Source organism: Pimephales promelas, chromosome 1, assembly GCF_988280905.1.
Source record: "Pimephales promelas chromosome 1, fPimPro1.hap1.1, whole genome shotgun sequence".
NCBI lineage: Eukaryota > Metazoa > Chordata > Actinopteri > Cypriniformes > Leuciscidae > Pimephales > Pimephales promelas.
The window spans coordinates 52,151,957-52,172,281 of record NC_142769.1 but is presented as its reverse complement, the minus strand read 5'-3'; the positions used below and the strand labels follow the sequence as shown (position 1 = coordinate 52,172,281).

Sequence of the window (20,325 nt, the reverse complement as noted above, 5' to 3'; positions counted from 1 at the left end):
TGAATTGCCACTGCGAGCAGACTCTAAGTACAGCGCAACATCGATGCACCGAAAAAAATAAACAATTATTTTACAGAATTCAGTTAGAACAGAATATACATTTCTAATAAATAAAATTGCAAAATGAAATAAGTCAGAATCAAAGAAAATATTTGGTCCAAAAATAACAAAAACTACGACTTTATTAAATATTGTGTTGTGTTCCGGTTCTGTTGTCTCAGCTTTTTAATCAAAATGCTGCTTTATTATTAATATCCACATTCAAGTGTTGATAAAATAGAATGCATTAAGCTAGAATAAAACTGGAGAGAGTTGGTTCTTTCTTTTGATTTTTTGCATGTTCAGATATCCGTACATATTCTGGGGGCCATGCACATTTTGTGAAATGGTCAAAAGAATTCAAAAGATTGTGTTGGGGGTGAGTTAGGGAGGAATGACACTGTCTTTATAGGGCTGGGCACGATATTGTTATCCGCATCAAATCAGTAAAGCCGGTTCGGTTCCTTGATTAGCAGTAAATCACCTTGGGGTGTTTTAGGTGTGTTTTAAGTGTGATTACACTGACTCGGGGTGTGTTTTAGGCACTGCCTGTCCCCTTCAGAGCTCTATTTAAGCAGAAGACTCTCCAAACACATCTCACTTTTCCAGCTTTGACCAGACGAGCTGCTCTTGAGAAGACTTTCAGACTGCAGTCATTCATGTAAGTATACTATCACTCAAAGGCACTTGAATTAAGATAGCTTATTAACAGTTTCTATTGCTTTGCATACGATTATCCAACTATCACAGTCTTCACACCGCTGTGCATAGCAAGAGTTCGTGTTTTGGCATGCTGTTTAAATGCAAAAATCTTATGTGCATATTACACTAGTGGTGTTTTAATACGAGGAGGCAAAAGCTTTTATTTTTTTTTAGATAGCCTACTGTATATCAAATGTAAATGTAAGTCTGTTACACCTAATTTTCCTGGTTATTAAAGGAGTAGTTTACTTTAAAAAAAACTTTTGCTGATAATTTACTCACCCCCATGTCATCCAAGATGTCCATGTCCTTCTTTCTTCAGTCGAAAAGAAGTTTAGGTTTTTGATGAAAACATTCCAGGATAAGGGTCTTCTCTAGCGAAACTATCTGTCATTTAAAAAAAGAAATAAAAAAAGTTTAAGTTTTATAAGCTCAAATGCTCGCCTTGCTCTGTTCTGTGCATTTTTTTTCGTGACTCTCCTGTTCGAACTCGTTCATCAGAATGAATTTTTTTTTCGAGTCATTTCGTTCATTTTATTCGTTGAATGAACCAAATGAATCAAAAAAGATTTGATAATTTTGATGAACGACTAATTTTAAATAAACATTACATAAAAAAGAGAGACCAAATACAATACAATTCTATTTATACATTTTTGCTATAACTATGTAAATTTATGTTTATTAAAACCAAGTAGAAATGTAATCAAGTTAAGTGTTTTTACACATTTTTACTTTTATTCCAAAATAATAAAGGCAGTAAATATTTAAACAACGTATATTATTTGTGAACTGTTCACTATTTCATTAGATTTCCCATTGACATCATCATTGTCTTCATTCAGACCGATTAGAGAATCTGCACGAAAACAAGAAGTAGGATTTATTAAACAAATCATATCCAAACATAACCGTTCATATCCAATTAAAGCCCGATTTAGACATTAGACTTGTTCGACTTTATACAGCTGACTTGAAGGATACTGGCTAGAAATTTTACCCGACTCGAGACATCGCCGACGCCACGTGACTGTAATGTTCTGCTGGCTGGTCGTTAACGGTTTACGATATTTAAGCAAAGGTTGTTTGAACACTTAATCACAACATTGCACAAAACATAATGGAAAACCTAGCGTGGTACTCGTCAAGGATTCAGGAATCTAAGGAGATGACTCCCATGAAAATAAGTCAACCAAATCCAAAGTTATAAGCATGTGAACATTTGATTTTACCACTGGGTGGCGCTGGCTTGAAACTTCTCAGGCTCCTTCAGAGCATCGTGCCAATGATCCATGTTAAAGGCCAATTTATACTTCTGCGTCGAGGGTACGCCGTAATGTGCGGCGTTGGCTACGCACGTAGGCGACGCCGTTATGAGCATTTATACTTCTGCGTTCAGGTCTTGGTTGCTCTGCAGTACTGCTCCGAAACGCTAGTTGGCGGCGGAGAGTTTTAAGTTCCACTGTGTTTAGATTCCTCGCGGCTAGGTTACTACAAGCAATAGCGATTGAAAGAGAGTGGATCATGTTGGAGTTGGAGCTTATTGAGGTGGAAAAACAGTTCACTTTAGTGAAATTACTAAAACTGAAAGGCAGAAATGAGAGAAGACGTCGGAGGAGATGGTACGTGTGGAAATGCGTGAGAAGGTACGTGCGGAAATGCGTAGGAGGAAATGCGATGCTACCAAGCCGACCAATCACCGATCTTGCGGTCCGCGTCGTCGCGACGTGTAGTTACATTTTTGAAGAGGTGCGCGTCAGGCAACGCGGAAGGGTACGCGGTATGGGACGCGTCTGTGCGTATGCTACGCCGTACCTACTGCGCGCACCCTACGCAGAAGTATAAATTGGCCTTAAGTTTTGTAACGCACTAATGCATTCATAAAATTACCCATTTTACCACATAATTCAAATTTGCTGATATCATTAGACTCGGCATGCCGCCCCGAATCTAACGAGACCATTTTAGGTTTTTGGGGCAAACAGTTTAGAAGTTATAAGCAAAAAAGCCCATTTTGCATATGTCCGGACCAGTAGGTGGCACTGCACCAAAACACAGCATGAGTTATACTTGTGATGGCAAATACCAAGTTTGGTCTCTATACTTTGGCTTTATGCACAGCTGCACTACTTCCTGAACTTAAAGGGATACTCCACTTTTTTTTGGAAATAGGCTCATTTTACAACTCCCCCAGAGGGAGTTGTAAAATGAGCCTATTTCCAAAAAAGTGCAGTATCCCTTTAAGCCAGCTCCTTGTTTACAGTCTGCCATTATTGGAGAAAGTGATTAATCCAGGTGTTCCTGACCTCAGTAGTCACGGCAACAATAATCAGACACACCTGAATTAATCAAGTTTGGCCAATAATGGCAGACGGGAAACAAGGAGCTGGCTTAAGTTCAGGAAGTAGTGCAGCTGTGCATAAAGCCAATTGTTGCAGAGTATTAGTACCACAACTTTTTTGCAAACATTATGTAAAACATGTGCATGCATTAAAGGGATAGTTCACCCAAAAATTACATTTAGCCCATAATTTACTCACCCTCACGTCATTCTTGGTGTATATGACATTCTTCTTTCAGACGAATACAATTGGAGTTATATAAATCAAATGTCCTGGCTCTTCCAAACTTTGTAATGTCAGTGATCGGCCAAATTTGCCCTTTTGTCCGTCATGGCCTCTTAATCATTCCTATATACCGATTGGCTTCATCACTGTCTCCTCTCCGCAAAAAAGCTGGTGTGTGGTGTGCGTTCTTGCACAATATGGCTGCCGCCGCATCATCCAGGTGAATGCTGCACAATGGAGGTGGTTGAGGAGATTCCCCCTTCCATGTAAAGCGAAATGAGTACCCAGAAAAGCGCTATATAGATGTAACAAATTATTATAAATTAAAGGTAAGCAAACTCAAATCCAAAAGCTGCTTGGACCTGTGTTTGTTTAAACCCTGGAAACACCAAGCGGACGGTTTAGTTCAGCGTTTAACATTTACCGCTTGAATGACAAAAATAGACTATTGAGACCTGTTGACGAGTCAGATACTCCAATACCCCAAATGGATAGGTCAATTAATTAATAAATCAATCGGGTACTGTTGTTGTGTTGTATCTCCAGAAACTGGGTTGGGAAACACTGCAATAAAGTGTAAAGCTGATGTTGATTCTGGTCTGTTATTATTTTCAGATCGATTTAATTCCAAGATGTCTGACACAATGAATCTAGAGCTTATTGGTGGACAAGGAGGTGATGCATTCTCATTTACTGGTCAGAACAACGGAGCCAGTTTAGAGAAGATCGGAGTCTGGTTGGGAGAATGGCAGGTGAAGGCTGTCAGGGTCTGGCTTTCAGATGGGAGAGTCGAAACCTTTGGAGTCGGTTCTGGACCGTATCAAGAGTTCAAGTTCACTCCTGGTGAGTGTTTCACCTCACTGTCCCTGTGGGGGAACGGAGCAGGAACACGTCTTGGAGCCATCAAATTCAGGACCAGTCTGGGGAATGAGTTTTTTGCAAAGATGACAAGCTGGGGTTTAAAAACCGAATATCCCATGGATGTCGGCTCTGGGTATTGTTTGGGAGTTGTAGGAAGAGGTGGTTCTGACATTGACGCCATGGGATTCTTGTTTCTCAAAGCAGTTGAATCAACAGTTCTCACCGATGTCCACTATCCCACTATCCACCAACTGATACCAAAGGTGGCAGTAGAAGAAATCAAATCCCTCAGCTTCAGGAACGACTCCTCCACCACTCAAAAACAAAAAGTTGAAAGCTCAAAGAAAATAACTAAGACATCTTCATGGTCTGTGAGTGCAAGTTTATCTTCAACATTTAGTATGGAAGTGCAGGCTGGGGTTCCAGGGCTTGGTGAAGTTACTGCAGGATTCAGTGTCACCTTGGGAATTGAAAGCTCTTATAGTCAGCAGCACTCAGATGAGAGAACCGAAACTCTGTCTACAGATGTAGATGTGCCACCAGGGAAGAAGCTGGACGTTTCCGTCACCATTGGCAGAGCCAGTTTTGACCTGCCATACACCGGCACAGTGAAGATGACCTGCAAGAACGGCAGTGTGTTTGCCTATGGAACCAAGGGCACATACAAAGGCGTCACTTACACTGATATCAAAGTGGAGACCAAGGAATCTCCTCTGTAATGTCAAGCCAGATTGCACATGGAATGCACACGTTGCAATATATCAGTTGCTTTACATATAGGCCTCATTGTATTTTTGGTGTGGTGTTTGGGTTTTCAGGGGAAATATTCAATATTACTACTGTCACCTTTGGTCTTGTCTTCAAATAACCTTATATAATACCAATAGAAATATAGTCATATAGCTTCATACTTTTTGTAATCACTTAAAAATAATCTTAAAATATAAACCAGACTGATTCTGTAATACTGTGTTTAAAATGAAATTGAATAAACAATACTTTACAATTTGAAATAAACCCTGTGTTGCAATGGTTGCATTTTTTTCACTCTAATTATTTTCATATTTTCATTACTTTTCTCTATTGGGTGAACATTTCAGCAACATGAGTCTTTACACCAGACCTTAAAAGTGACAAAATGTGCTTAAATCATATAGTTGTAACTTTAATGTGCTCTTTCTATTTGATTTGACCCTTAAAGTAACTCACTTTAAGTAACTCTTCTAGCACGTGTATTTACCTCTGTCAGCTGTGTTGTTGATGCCATGAGAGAAAGGAAAGTGCAGAGCGTGAAAGCACCAAAGTGACTGAAGGATTGCCGTAAGACGAGTCGGGTCCTCCTGGACCACCGGGCTTGAGACCCTTGAAGTTGGGTCCTCCTGGACCACCGGGCTTGAAACCCCTGAAGTCGGGCCCTCCTGGACCACCAGGCTTGAGACCCTCGAAGTCGAGTCCTCCCGGACCACCAGACTTGAAACCCCCGAAGTCCGATTCTCCTAGACCACCGGACTTGAGACCGCCAAAGTCGTGTCCTCCTGGACCACCAGACTTGAAACCCCTGAAGTCGGGTCCTCCTGGACCACTGGGCTTAAGACCCTCGAAGTCGGGCCCTCCTGGACCACCGGGCTTGAGACCCTCGAAGTTGGGTCCTCCTGGACCAGCGGGCTTGAGACCCCTGAAGTCGGGCCCTCCTGGACCACCGGGCTTGAGACCCCTGAAGTCGGGCCCTCCTGGACCGCTGGGCTTAAGACCCTCGAAGTCGGGTCCTCCTGGACCACCGGGCTTGAGACCCCTGAAGTCGGGCCCTCCTGGACCACCGGGCTTGAGACCCCTGAAGTCGGGCCCTCCTGGACCGCTGGGCTTAAGACCCTCGAAGTCGGGTCCTCCTGGACCACAAGACTTGAAACCCTCTGAAGGCGGGTCCTCCTGGACCTCCGGGCTTAAGACCCTCGAAGTCGGGTCCTCCTGGACCACCAGACTTGAAACCCCTGAAGTCGGGTCCTCCTGGACCACCAGACTTGAAACCCCTGAAGTCGGGTCCTCCTGGACCACCGGGCTTAAGACCCTCGAAGTCGGGTCCTCCTGGACCACCAGACTTGAAACCCCTGAAGTCGGGTCCTCCTGGACCACCGGGCTTGAGACCCTCGAAGTCGGGTCCTCCTGGACCACCAGACTTGAAACCCCTGATGTCGGGTCCTCCTGGACCATCAGACTTAAAACCCCTGAAGTCGGGTCCTCCTGGACCACCAGACTTGAAACCCCTGATGTCGGGTCCTCCTGGACCATCAGACTTAAAACCCCTGAAGTCGGGTCCTCCTGGACCACCGGGCTTGAGACCCTCGAGGTCGGGTCCTCCTGGACCACCAGACTTGAAACCCCTGATGTCGGGTCCTCCTGGACCATCAGACTTAAAACCCCTGAAGTCGGGTCCTCCTGGACCACCAGACTTGAAACCCCTGATGTCGGGTCCTCCTGGACCATCAGACTTAAAACCCCTGAAGTCGGGTCCTCCTGGACCACCAGACTTGAAACCCCTGATGTCGGGTCCTCCTGGACCACCAGACTTGAAACCCCTGAAGTCGGGTCCTCCTGGACCACCGGGCTTGAGACCCTCGAAATCGGGTCCTCCTGGACCACCAGGCTTGAGACCCCTGATGTCGGGTCCTCCTGGACCATCAGACTTGAAACCCCCGAAGTCGGGTCCTCCTGGACCAACGGGCTTGAGACCCTCGAAGTCGTATCCTCCTGGACAACCGGGCTTGAGACCCGAACCGGGTCTCCGAAATAGGGGAAGCAACTTGTGGGGAAGGGAGCCTTGTGGTGGTGTGGGAATAACCGCCTCTGGAGACGCTGCCACAATAGCTGCCACTTCATGGTGGATTCCCTTAACGATCCAGGGAATCAACAAATTCCCCAAACGTCAAATGCTCCAGCCCTCTCATTCTCCAGTAGTCGCTGGGCTCATCAAGGGCATAATTAAACAAGACCTTTAGAGCCACTGTCACATCCCCAATTGTATGCTGCAAAATCTTCAGTTTTTGCAATTTGTGACAGATTTGGTCATCAAATGAAATTTTCAGCCAATCCACTCAAAAGATCTTGAGACAAAAGTGGCTATGTTATGAATATACAGAGTTTCCCGCTGTTTGCCCATGATAACTCTTTTTCTACATTGGTTCTTTATTTGTTTTAAAAAGCAGACTTAAAGGAGAACTCCGGCGAACAATGAACCTTTGGTCTAATAAAACATTGTTACCTAGTCAATCGTTCTCTGAGATTTGTTTTCATGATATTTGAATGTAAAGAGTTTTATCTCTAAAAACTGTTTAGCGTATAATGCTAGTAATGGGGGCATTGACTAAGTAAAAAGAAATCGCTAGTTTATACCACTAACAAGGCTCAAAATAGCCCCACACTAACACAGTAACATAATGAGGGTCCATACATGCAAAACGAAGCATTGAGAACTTTGTAAGTGTACAGATCGTTTAATAAGAAGATACTTTATGAAGACAGTTCACTTCGTGTATACAGGCAGGAGCCATCTTAAAAAATAGTCTTGATAAGTTGATCCCGAACGCCGCTCATACAGTTCAGAAGTTCGCTGAACTTCATACAGTTCAGATCACTCAGCAAGGCATTCGGGGATTGACTTATCGAGACTATTTTTTAAGATGACTCCTGTCTGTTTACGCGTCTTCATAAAGTATCTTCTTATTAAACGGTCTGTACACTTACACAGTTCTCAATGGTTCGTTTTGCATGTATGGAGCCTCATTATGTTTCTGTGTTAGTGTGGGACTATTTTGAGCCTTGTTAGTGGTATTAACTAGCGATTTCTTTTTGCTTACTTAATGCCCCCATTACTAGCATTATACGCTAAACAGTTTTTAGAGATAAAACTCTTTACATTCGATTATCATGAAAACAAATCTCAGAGAACGGTTGACTATGTACCGATGATTTATTAGACCAAAGGTTCATTGTTCGCCGGAGTTCTCCTTTAATATCCAACTCTGGTCATAATTTGGAGATTGGCACCATTGGCAGAGCCACTTTTGACCTGCCATACACCGGCACAGTGAAGATGACCTGCAAGAACGGCAGTGTGTTTGCCTATGGAACCAAGGGCACATACAAAGGAGTCACTTACACTGATATCAAAGTGGAGACCAAGGAATCTCCTCTGTAATGTCAAGCCAGATTGCACATGTAATGCACAAGTTGCAATATATCAGTTGCTTTACATTCAGGCCTCATTGTATTTTTGGTGGGGTGTTTGGGTGTTCAGGGGAAATATTCAATATTACTACTGTCACCTTTGGTCTTGTTTTCAGAAGTTTTCAGAATTAGAGACACGCATCCAAAGTTTAATTGAGGATAGTAAGAAAGCTAGATCTTTAGATAGTGTTTTGGATGCGCCTAGCGTAGTGAACACTTCACATGATTCGGTTCCGGCTGAAGTAGAGCCTGTGCAGCAGGGCAGATTGGTGATGGTTAGGGGTCGCCGATAAACTGAGAATAACTGATTAAAATAATGTAATATATAATCTACACTGAACAAAATCATAAATGCAACACTTTTGTTTTTTCCCCCATTTTCTTTTTTTAGAACTCAAAGATCTAAGACTTATTCTGTGTAAACAAAAGGCATATTTCTCTCAAATATTGTCCACAAATCTGTCTAAATCTGTGTTAGTGAGCACTTCTCCTTTGGTGAGATAATCCCTCCCCCTCACAGGTGTGACGTATCAAGATGCGGATTAGACGGCAGGATTATCGCACAGGTGTGCCTTAGGCTGTCCACAATAAAAGGCCACTTTAAAATGTGCAGTTTTACACACAGCACAATGCCACAGATGTTGCAAGTTTTAAGAGATTGTGCAATTAGCATGTTGACTGCAGGAATATCCACCAGAGCTGTTGCCTGTGAATCGAATGTTCATTTCTCAACTATAAACCGTCTCTCAGAGAATTTGGCAATACATCCAACCGGCCTCACAACCACAGACCACATGTGACCACACCAGCCCAGGACCCCCACATCCAAGATCGTCTGAGACCAGCCACCCAAACAATCGGTTTGCATAACCACAGTATTTCTGCATAAACTGTCAGAAAGCGTCTCAGGGCTGATCTGCATGCTCGTCATCCTCATCGGGTCTCCACCTGACTCTTCGTAAACGACGTGAGTGGGCAAATTCTCACATTGGATGGCGTCTGGCACTTGGAGAGGTGTTCTCTTCACGGATGAATCCTGGTTTTCACTGTATAGGGCAGATGGCAGACGGTAAATGTGGTGTCGTGTGTGTGTGAGTGGTTTGCTGATGTCAGCGTTGTGGCCCATTGTTGTGTGACTCATCCACGACCATCACCTCATGTTTCAGCATGATAATGCACAAACATGATTCAGTCAAGAGCGAGCAAGTTTCACACTCATAAACATTCCGATAAAAAGTTAGGTCTGAATGCAAATATGAATTCAAACCTATACAAAAGGATTAACGAGAAGTAGATATTTTTAACTAGTTGTAGTAATTTGGAAATGTGATATTCCAAAGGAATTATTATTTTTGTTTAGTTTCAAGAATAAGCCAACACAACGTTTAAGTAGTTTACGTTCCTAAGCCCAGGGGTGACTGACAAAGAAGAGTTCTGCAACTTTTATTAAAAACTGCAATGGGAACTAATTCCAAATTCCTGGAATGAGCCCCAACATGCCAAATATTTGTTTTTTTAACAGCCATTCCCCCCTCTCTCTCTCTCTCTCTCTCTCTCTCTCTCTCTCTCTCTCTCTCTCTCTCTCTCTCTCTATTTCCAAAAAATAACTGAACTCTGTACATTAAAGGAATAGTTTACCCAACAATACTAATTCTGTCATTTACATCGCGTTCCTCAAATCCTGTATCACTTCCGTGTAAAAAAATAAATAAATAGTAAAATGTATTTGAAAACATGTATTTTGTATAGGCCTACTGTTTAAATGAATTCATTGTTAGCTAACTATGTGATTTGTATGGACTAAGTCACCTCTGATAACAGATCACTGTAAACTCATGCATTTTTCTGTAACGCTATGCATTATACAAATAAATGTGAATTGAATATAAATAAAATAATATAAATACAATAATAATAATGATGGATGAATACAATAATGAATATACTTTTGTTTAACTAAATTGATATACTTAAAGTCTGCTAAATCACAAGAACTATTTTTTTTTTTATATGCAAAAGTAGAGCGGAGGACTGGGCTAAAGTGGGACTATACTTCAGTTACACTTTAAACATCTTGCATTTAAAGATTGATATTATACACAGATAATACAATCAATTTTAATACTGAGATTAATACATATTTTAGCCATTAAGAAATGTTCCTTGTGCAATAAAGAAATACTCCAAATAAAGTTTAATTATAATTTCATATTAGTAGTCTTATGTGATATATGCATAAATGGATTTGAAGTATACTTACATATGTATTTTAAATAGATTTTGGTATAGTTTTTTTATAACAACTATTGACCAATTAAATGGACAAAAAAACAACTTTTGACAGAATGTTCATTCTGGGTGAACCTTATCTTGTTGTGCAACAATGAAGTGCTTACTTAAACGTTAAGGAGTCATTCATTTCTCAGATCAATCAAGATCGCCTAAAAGTGCTGACTGGTGAATTATTGTGAACGCTTTTGTAAGCAATAATGCAAGCTATCTTTATTAACTCTCTGTTGATTTTCTCTTAGCTTCAATTCTGTCTGGAAAGGTGTGTTGAAACCTGCTCCTAGTCCCGAGGGCATATGTTCTGCAGATCGTATCTCCATCTTCCCCCTGTCAGGATGTTTGTGTGATGTTGAATATGTAGTTTATCTGGTTCAGGAGTGACTGTGGCCATAGTTGGACTCTGGAGTTGAGTTATAGTAGTGATTGATGGTTAGGCGAGGCTGACCTCTGCTTATCTGGTGACTAGTTAAAATACTACTTCTACTCTTGCATGTTTTTGCATGCATACTTGAACTCAGACCTAAACTTTTGTTAGAATGTTTATATTACTAAAACAGGTTCTTGAATTATTATCAGTTTGAGTTTACAGGGATAAAGGTCTTGCATCATAGAAACTTCCTAATGGCTATTGCAGTTACATCTATTCCAGGTTACAATAGCTTTTATGAAAAATAATAATAATAATAATAATAATAATAATTGGCCAGATTTACTATTTTGTTCCCTTGATTTGCTTACTATTTACTTGTTTCCTTGCATATCATGTGCAGGTGTCCATAAAAATGCATTTTGTTTAAAAACTGTATTTCTTGTGAACAGTACCGATCCAGGAGGAATATGTGACAAAATTAAATCCGTGCTTGGAACGATTTGTAATTTTATTGCATACAGAACTGTGTTCTAAAGAAAGTGATCACCGTTCTAAACATGATCTGGATGAAGTCTTTCGCAATAAACTTTTTTTTTTTTTAGCTTTTTACTCGATGCATGCTTATGAAACCTACCCACATTCAAAAAGAATGCATTCAGATAGAATACATCTGAAAAGGGTTTGTTCTTTATTTTGATATATTGCATGTTCAGATATTCATACAAAGGAATATTCTGGGGGCCGAGAAAAAATTGTTAAATGGTAAAAAATGCAACTTTTAAAAAAAAGAAAAAAGTCTGACTGGGAACGATTCCAAAGGTTGTGTTTGAGTGAGATTGGGGGAGTCGGGGTGTGTGTGTGTGTTAGCTGATTACACTAACTCGGGTGTATTTTAGACTGTCTGTCCCCTTCAGAGCTCAATTTTAGCAGCAGACTCTCCAAACACATCTCACTTTTCCAGCTTTGACCAGACGAGCTGCTCTTGAGAAGACTTTCAGACTGCGGTCATTCATGTAAGTATACTGTCACTCAACTGTTTCAAACACTCTACAGGAGATTATCCAACTAAATTGCGCATGTATAGCACTAGTTCATGGGGTAACACGTTTCTTACATAACTAATAGGGAATTACTGAAGAACTGATGGGCAATTCTTCATTAACTACTTCTTCACCGCTGTTAATTACTAAGGAAGATGTGTTAACTAATCAGTATGTAAAATAATTTTATGATTGTTAGTTAATCAATAACTAATGAATTCTGTCATACCACCTGAAGAAATGCTATTAAAGGGTTAGTTCACCCAAAAATGAAAATTAAGTCATTAATTACTCACCCCCACACTGTAAAAATGAAAACGACTGAATCTGTTAAATCTAATCAATAAAATTGAGGCAACAGATTACAATCAATATTATTAATTAAATTTAACAAATTAGAATGGAGTAATAATTAACCAAAAAAAATTTATCAAAAGTTAACCATTTAAATTGAGTAAAATTTACACATTTTTTAAACAAAAATATCGGAATAACAGACTGACGTCAAAGATGAATTAAGAACTCTTTTTTTTTCATTACCATCATTGAAGACACCTGATGATAACAAGCAGAATCACCGAAGAAGAAAACCGAGATTTTTAAGTCACCATTATAGAGATCAGTGTGTGTTTTAGTTGGGGTCTTGACCCTTATATTGTTAACTTTAGATGTTGTTTGGCTGTTATACGTGAATTATAATAGCCAGATGAACAAATAGGAAAGGTGATCTGATGGTGTTGGTTGAGTTTTAAATAATCATTATTTCACAATCATTTGAGCTGACCAATGAACTCATATAGAGCTCAGTTTTTGACTAAGGTTAATTTTATAAATTATATCATCATTGGCCTTGGACAGCATCATCTTTTTTTTTAGCATTTTCAATGAAACCAAATGATCAAAACAATAAAAAGATAACTTCAGAAATTATTTTATGGAGGCACATACAGACATCAAGAATTCGCGTATGAATCTCAGCAATGGTGACAAACAGATATCACCTCTGAACAGAAGCTCATTATTTATTCATGCAGCAATGCATGATGGGAGCCATGAATGAGTTTTGATTGGTGGCACATAGACTGCCCTACAACATGCGCTATTATTGTCACCGTTGTTGAGATTCACAGGCTAATTCTATATATCTGTGTGTCTAAACATTAAATCAGAGCAAAGTTTTATTTTTGTATTTGATATAGGTTATAAAAAAAATCTATGAATTACCTTGTATTAATCATAATAAATATTATACTGCTCAAGGACATTGCTGCAATAATTAATTAAGTAAACCTAAACTGAACTCTATGTGAGTTCATAGATCAGGTCAAATGATTGTGAAATAATGATTATGGTAAAACACAACCAACACCATCAGATCACCTTTTCTATTTGTTCATCTGGCTATTATAATTCACGTATAACAGCCAAACAACATCTAAAGTTAATAATTTAAGGGTCAAGACCCAAACTAAAACACACACTGATCTCTATAATGGTGACTTAAAATTCTCGGTTTTCTTCTTCGGTGATTCTGCTTGTTATCATCAGGTGTCTTCAATGATTACAATAAAAAAGAGTTCTTAATTAATCTTTGACGTTAGTCTGTTATTCCGATATTTTTGTTTAGAAAAATTAGTAAATTTTAGTCATTTTAAATGGTTAACTTTTAATTAATATGTTTGGTTAATTATTACTCCATTCTAATTTATTACATTTAATTAATAATATTGATTGTAATCTGTTGCCTCAATTTTATTGATTAGATTTAACAGATTCAGTCGTTTTCTTTTTTACAGTGCATGCTGTACCAACCCCGTAAGACCTTCGTTCGTCTTCGGAACACAAATTAAGATATTTTTGATTAAATCTGAGAGCTGGATCAGTCCTCCATAGGCTGCCTAAGGGATCGAAACTTTACGGCCCAGAAAGTCATTGAAGAAAATGTTTAAATATTCCATTTGACTACAGTGGCTACTATAAGTTTATCAAGCGACGAGAACACTTGTTGTGTAAAAACCCCCCCCACAAAAATAACAACTTCCAAAATAATAATTAAAGGAAGTAAATATTTAAACAAATGTATATTATTCAGCTAAGAGTCAAGATGTCTTCATTCAAACCGATTCATGAACGCGTACAAAAACAAGAATCCTGGTTGGAAACGGTTTCCATTATATTCGCAAAGGTTGTTTGAACACTTAATCAAAACATTGCACGAATCATAAGGTAAAACCAAGAATGTTTGGTATTGTGGTACTCGACAAGGTTTCGGGAATCTGAAGAGATGACTTTGTGAAAATAAGTCAAACAAATCCAAAGTTATGTGCTTTAACCACTAGGTGGCGCTGGCTTGAAACTTCTCAGGCTCCTTCAGAGCATCATGCCAATGATTCATATTAAGTTTTGTAACTCACTAATGCGTCCATAAAATAACACATTTCACTACAGAATTCAAATTGGCCGATATCATTGGACTCGGCATGCCGCCCCGAATCTAACGAGACCATTTAAGCATTTTTGGGCATTATAAATTTAATATAGGATTTAATGCCCATTTTTCATATCTCCGGACCAGTAGTTGGCGCTGCACCAAAACACAGCATGTTCCCTCAGGTTATACTTGTGATGGCAAATAACAGGTTTGGTCTGTATACAATGAAGTGTTGCGGAGATATGCGGTTATTTGCTAACACTGCATTAAAGGGATAGTTCACCCAAAAATGAAAATTAGCCCATAATTTACCAAATTTACATCCTCGATGTATTTGACATTCCCTTTCGTAGTCACTTCGAGTTACGTCAGAAGTGACGGAGAATGGGGGTTTCGCATGAAAGCCAATCCTCTTCGAGTATTTAACAACGAGCCAATGGCATGAAAATGCCTTGGGGCTGCGGAATTTGCATAGCGTATCTCCGCCCCACGCAGTGGGTATAAAAGGAGGAAGTGAACGCAACCGCAGTATGTTTTCGCTTCGGAGCCAAGAGATTTCTTCACTCCTCAAGCCATTCTCACTAAGCCATTCTCATTCTCACTAAAACCGCCTCCCTCCCCTCGTTCCCTCTGGGGACCTCTCAGTAGATCTAAGTGCTCTGTGAGGCCTCCCCTGGAGCCTTTGCAGTCGGTAGAGTTTTTACCCTGTCCTATGTAGACAGCACTCCTGATTGATTGCATTGGCCTCCATCAGGAGAGTAAGGGACCTGCACGCACTCTCCGTTGACGAAGCGTGCCTGGAGTCCGGGCCGGCTTACTCTCACGTGTTCTTGAGACCCCGGCCTGGATTTATGCCCAAGGTTCCTACCACTCCCTTCCGGGACCAGGTGGTGAACCTGCAAGCGCTGCCCCTGGAGGAGGCAGTCCCAGCCTTGCACTGCTCTGTCCGGTACGTGCTCTCCGCACCTATGTCGACAGAATGCGGTGTTCAGGACCTCAGACCAGCTCTTGTCTGTCATGGGGGGAGCCAGAAGGGAAGGGCTCTCTCAAAGCAACGGCTGTCTCACTGGATAGTGGACGCCATTGCTTTGTCTTACCAGCAGCAAGGCCGTCCGTGCCCCCTTGGTGTGACGGCCCATTCCACTAGGAGTGTGGCTTCCTCTTGGGCTCTAGCGCACGGCGCCTCGCTAACAGACAATTGCAGAGCTGCAGGCTGGGCGACACCAAACACCTTCGCGAGATTCTATAATCTGCGAATTGAGCCGGTGTCCTCTCACGTACTCGCTTCCGCCAGTACTGGACCCGCTTAGGTGTCTTCGCTTGCTCGCCACTCCACTCCTCGGTTTGGATAAGTGCGATATTTCCTCAGTGTCTTCCGTTGAAGCCTTGAGTCCTCCAGCACCGATGATGCGGGCACCACTGCTGTTGCTCTGGATGCTGGCTAGGTGCCTCCATGTGCACGGTTTCCCATGGTAACTGTCTCATGTGTATTATCCACTGTAAGCCTCTCTGAGCATGTGTCTTCCCTTGGCAAGCCATCTGCCACCCCTGGAGTTAAATTCTAGTAGCCACCTGCGGTTGGTCCTCCAGTGATCTCCATTTGCGTTCCTTGCGGCCATATGTGTATTTGTAAGTCCTCCTTCGGTAGGCATTTGGTAGCATGTCCCTTCAGGGATATGTTTCCCAGTGTACCTTGGTAATCCTGTGTCAAAGTGGGATCCCTGAAAAAAAAAAAAGGTAAGGTGCAGGGGTCCAGACTTTCGCAGGGCACTGGAAGACAGCTTGAAGATGGCGTGATGGTACTGACCCCCATTCTCCGTCACTTCTGACGTAACTCGAAGTGACTACGAAAGGGAATGTCTCGGTTACGGATGTAACCCTCGTTCCCTGAGTAGGGAACGGAGACGTTACGTCTCCCTGCCACTTCAGCTGTATCGCTGGGTTCAGCCTTGGCTCCTCAGCGAAGACATACTGCGGTTGCGTTCACTTCCTCCTTTTATACTCACGGAGTAGGGCGGAGTACGCTATGCAAATTCCGCAGCCACAAGGCATTTTCATGCCATTGGCTCGTTGTTAAATACTCGAAGAGGATTGGCTTTCATGCGAAACCCCCATTCTCCGTCACTTCTACTCAGGGAACGAGGGTTACATCCGTAACCGAGACGTTCTTCTTTCAGATGAATACAATCTGAGATATATTCAAAAAATGTTCCGGCTCTTCCAAGCTTTATAATATCAGTGATCGGCTGTATATTTTGATGTAATGATTGGATATTTTGTTATAAAACTTGTGTTTACTACGCTCAAATAGCGCACATAGAGCCAGACAACAGACAAGCGACCAATCCTGAGTGACGATGTCACAACATGCATGGTTAACCAAATGGTGCTGAGACTTCCGAGCCGAGAATGGTTATTATTCGTGTTGAAATAAGCTCAAGTGGAAATATAACATCAACATATAACACCTTACCTGACAACAACACATTATACAACCTCTGTATCCTGTATTCTCCCATACTCCCCATAAACGGCCTCATAACCATTCTTCAGAAAGTCTATGGGTGACGTCACAGACGCTTATTTGTCCATATTTTTTACAGTCTATGATTCAGACATACCTGATTCAAGTCAGCTTATTAGTAGATACTTCAAGACCCGAAATGGATGGGTCAATTAATAAATGAAATCAATCGTGTACTGTTGTTCTGTCTCCAGAAACTGGGCTGGGAAACACTGCAATAAAGTGTAAAGCTGATGTTCATTCTGATCTGTTATTATTTTCAGATCGATTTAATTCCAAGATGTCCGACACAATGAATCTAGAGCTTATTGGTGGAAACGGAGGTGATGCATTCTCATTTACTGGTCATAACAACGGAGCCAGTTTAGAGAAGATCGGAGTCTGGGTGGGAGGGTGGCAGGTGAAGGCAGTCAAGGTCTGGCTTTCAGATGGGAGAGTCGAAACCTTTGGACAGCCATCTGGACCGTATCAAGAGTACAAGTTTACACCTGGTGAGTGTTTCACCTCACTGTCCCTGTGGGGGAACGGAGCAGGAACACGTCTTGGAGCCATCAAATTCAGGACCAGTCTGGGGAAAGAGTTTTTTGTACAGATGACAAGCTGGGGTTTAAAAACCGAATATCCCATTGATGTCGGCTCTGGGTATTGTCTGGGAGTTGTAGGAAGAGATGGTCATGACATTGACTGCATGGGATTCTTGTTTCTCAAAGCAGTTGAATCAACAGTTCTCACCGATGTCCACTATCCCACTATCCACCAACTGATACCGAAGGTGGCAGTAGAAGAAATCAAATCCCTCAGCTTCAGGAACGACTCCTCCACCACTCAAAAACAAAAAGTTGAAAGCTCAAAGAAAATAACTAAGACATCTTCATGGTCTGTGAGTGCAAGTTTATCTTCAACATTTAGTATGGAAGTGAAGGCTGGGGTTCCAGGGCTTGCTGAAGTTTCTACAGGATTCAGTGTCACCATGGGAATTGAAAGCACTTATGGTCAGCAGCACTCAGATGAGAGAACCGAAACTCTGTCTACAGAAGTAGATGTGCCACCAGGGAAGAAGCTGGACGTTTCCGTCACCATTGGCAGAGCCAGTTTTGACCTGCCTTACACCGGCACAGTGAAGATGACCTGCAAGAACGGCAGTGTGTTTGCCTATAGAACCAAGGGCACATACAAAGGAGTCACTTACACTGATATCAAAGTGGAGACCAAGGAATCTCTTCTGTAATGTCAAGCCAGATTGCACATGTAATATTCTTTGATTGCTTCTAATTTTGTCAATCGTGTAACTTTACTTTCAGGTCTCATCGTATTTTTGGTGTTTGGGTGTTCAGGGGAAATAAAATAAATAAATAAATTGTTGTGAAGATAATAGGTTAACACAGTCTCATCCCAAAAAGTCATATAAATGACGTCTTGGGACGTTTTTTGACCATACGTCAATATCCGCCTTTTTAGGGCCCCCTTAAACGTCGGTAGATGGCGATCCCGGGCCGTCATACAACTGACGCTTTACCTTTAACGTCAGTTAGGTGACTGGTTAAGTTTAGGTCTGGGGTAGAGTTAGGATCCCATAACCTAATCTACTGACGTTTAAGGGGGCCCTAAAAAGGCGAATATTGACGTATGGTCAAAAAACGTCCCAAAACATCAGTTATATGACGTCTTGGGATGAGACCGGGTTGAATAGGTAGACACTCAGTCTATGTGTTAGTTCTGGGTTTATCACCAAGTTCACTCAAGTGCGTCAGCCAGAACACCACTTAAAGGGGTGATGAACTGAGAAATCAAATTTTCCTTGAGCTTTTGACATCTAAGAGGTCATCATATTATAAGAATATCCTGTAAGTTTCAGAACTGAAAACGTCCTTGTTAGTCCAATAAAAGCTTTTATTGACACCAGCCTGTGAAAACGACTCGTTTTTAAAAGTGGGAAACTATGACGTCGAAGGGGTTAATTACACTGTGATGTGGACAAGAAACTGTGGCCAGACAGATGGCCGGGCCCGGGAGGGTGAGGACGGTGGCCAGTGGAGACCTAGTTGTGAAACTCCAGCTTTATTTCCAGCACTGTAGGCTGCACATAATTTTCATTGTTTTTTTGTTTGTGTGTATATATTTTCTTTTTCCTCTGATCTATGGAAGTTACTTTATGCGTGTGAATGATAATGGTTACCTTTTCCTTGGCGGTATGAGTGCAGTGTGTGATGTCAAATCTTGGACGCTACTCTTACCCTAAAATCTTCTTTCTTTTTTCAGTGTTATACAGAATTGTATTTTGTTAGCTAGACAAAAAACAGTACAGTAACCATCAATGAAGGACTGGGCTGACTGAAAGGTGGACATATTTCAATGGTACTCTGCCATAGTGACAAAACATCTAAACATTTTGACTTTTTACACAATGCCAAAGGGACAAAGCATTTTGGGGGCACTGACTGTTTAAATGGGAAGGGAATTTAGTTTTGACACATGAGTGAACTGTTGGAGAGGTATGAGCTTTTGCAGGTGAACCATGGTGTTGTTCTGAACTAGATAGAGTTTTGAGCATGTTTCAAGAAAGCAATGGAGAAAAACTGTTAAAACATGTTGAATGTATTGTTCCCCTAAACACCTAAGAAAATTGCAATTAAATATAGAAGAACTAATACTTGATCACTGAAATTGATCAGAAGGTCACAAACCATGTCAGTGTAACAGCTTTATTTTTTTTATATTACTATATTACATTAATATGAAGAATTGAACTCTTCTTCATGAAATACAAGACTAAACAACTGGGGAACCTAATTTGCTTGTTTTCAAAAATGCAGTTTATTATTAGCGTATATTCTCCCTTGCGATGCAACAAGGGGAGGAACGGCGTGGATGTCGCAACCACCCCCTACACTGATCTCCTGTAATTTCTTCATAGGCAGCATGGAGCAGGGACCTCTAATCTTGAGCCTGATGCTCATACACTCTCCCCCTCCAAGTGGACAAATACTCCTCAATAGGAGTAAGGGGGTAGGAACACCATGACCATCCTTGGATGAGTAGTGAATTGTGATACCCTGATTGTCACAATGTCTGGTTTGTGTTACTCTGGTTAACCACTAGAGGTCCTCTTGTCCTACATTTCCCATCATCGTTCTGTTACTCATTGTTCATTCCCACAACCTTGTTAATGTCTGTGTATTTAGTGCAGTGCTAGTCCCGGAGTCCTTGTTTAAGGGCCTCACACATCTGTGCTGTGTATTTTGCCTGTTTCTCATTTGTGTTTATGTTTTTGGATTGCCGTT

The 20,325-nt window shown here is 41.3% G+C and overlaps 2 protein-coding genes across 3 annotated transcripts; both read left to right on the top strand.

Annotated features, from left to right (window-relative positions):
- Positions 1–607: 607 nt before the first annotated feature.
- Positions 608–5,205, top strand: LOC120461273 (aerolysin-like protein). Its single transcript, XM_039649442.2, has 2 exons — positions 608–700; positions 3,924–5,205. Exon 2 carries the CDS (start codon positions 3,941–3,943, stop codon positions 4,886–4,888), a length of 948 nt encoding a protein of 315 aa, XP_039505376.2. The 5' UTR covers positions 608–700; positions 3,924–3,940; the 3' UTR covers positions 4,889–5,205.
- On the top strand, positions 627–18,908 carry LOC120461266 (aerolysin-like protein). Of its 2 annotated transcripts, none has more exons than XM_089131763.1 (2): positions 627–700; positions 17,308–18,908. In XM_089131763.1, the coding sequence occupies exon 2, from the start codon at positions 17,325–17,327 to the stop codon at positions 18,270–18,272; it is 948 nt and encodes a 315-aa protein (XP_088987889.1). In that variant the 5' UTR covers positions 627–700; positions 17,308–17,324; the 3' UTR covers positions 18,273–18,908. The 2 variants fall into 2 exon arrangements, with proteins under 2 accessions (XP_088987889.1, XP_039505360.2); XM_039649426.2 differs by lacking the exon at positions 627–700 and adding an exon at positions 11,925–12,062.
- Positions 18,909–20,325: the final 1,417 nt, after the last annotated feature.

Coding starts and splice junctions, on each gene's coding strand:
- LOC120461273 (XM_039649442.2), top strand. CDS start 3,941: ATGTCTGACACAATGAATCTAGAGCTTATTGGTGGACAAGGAGGTGAT.
- LOC120461266 (XM_089131763.1), top strand. CDS start 17,325: ATGTCCGACACAATGAATCTAGAGCTTATTGGTGGAAACGGAGGTGAT.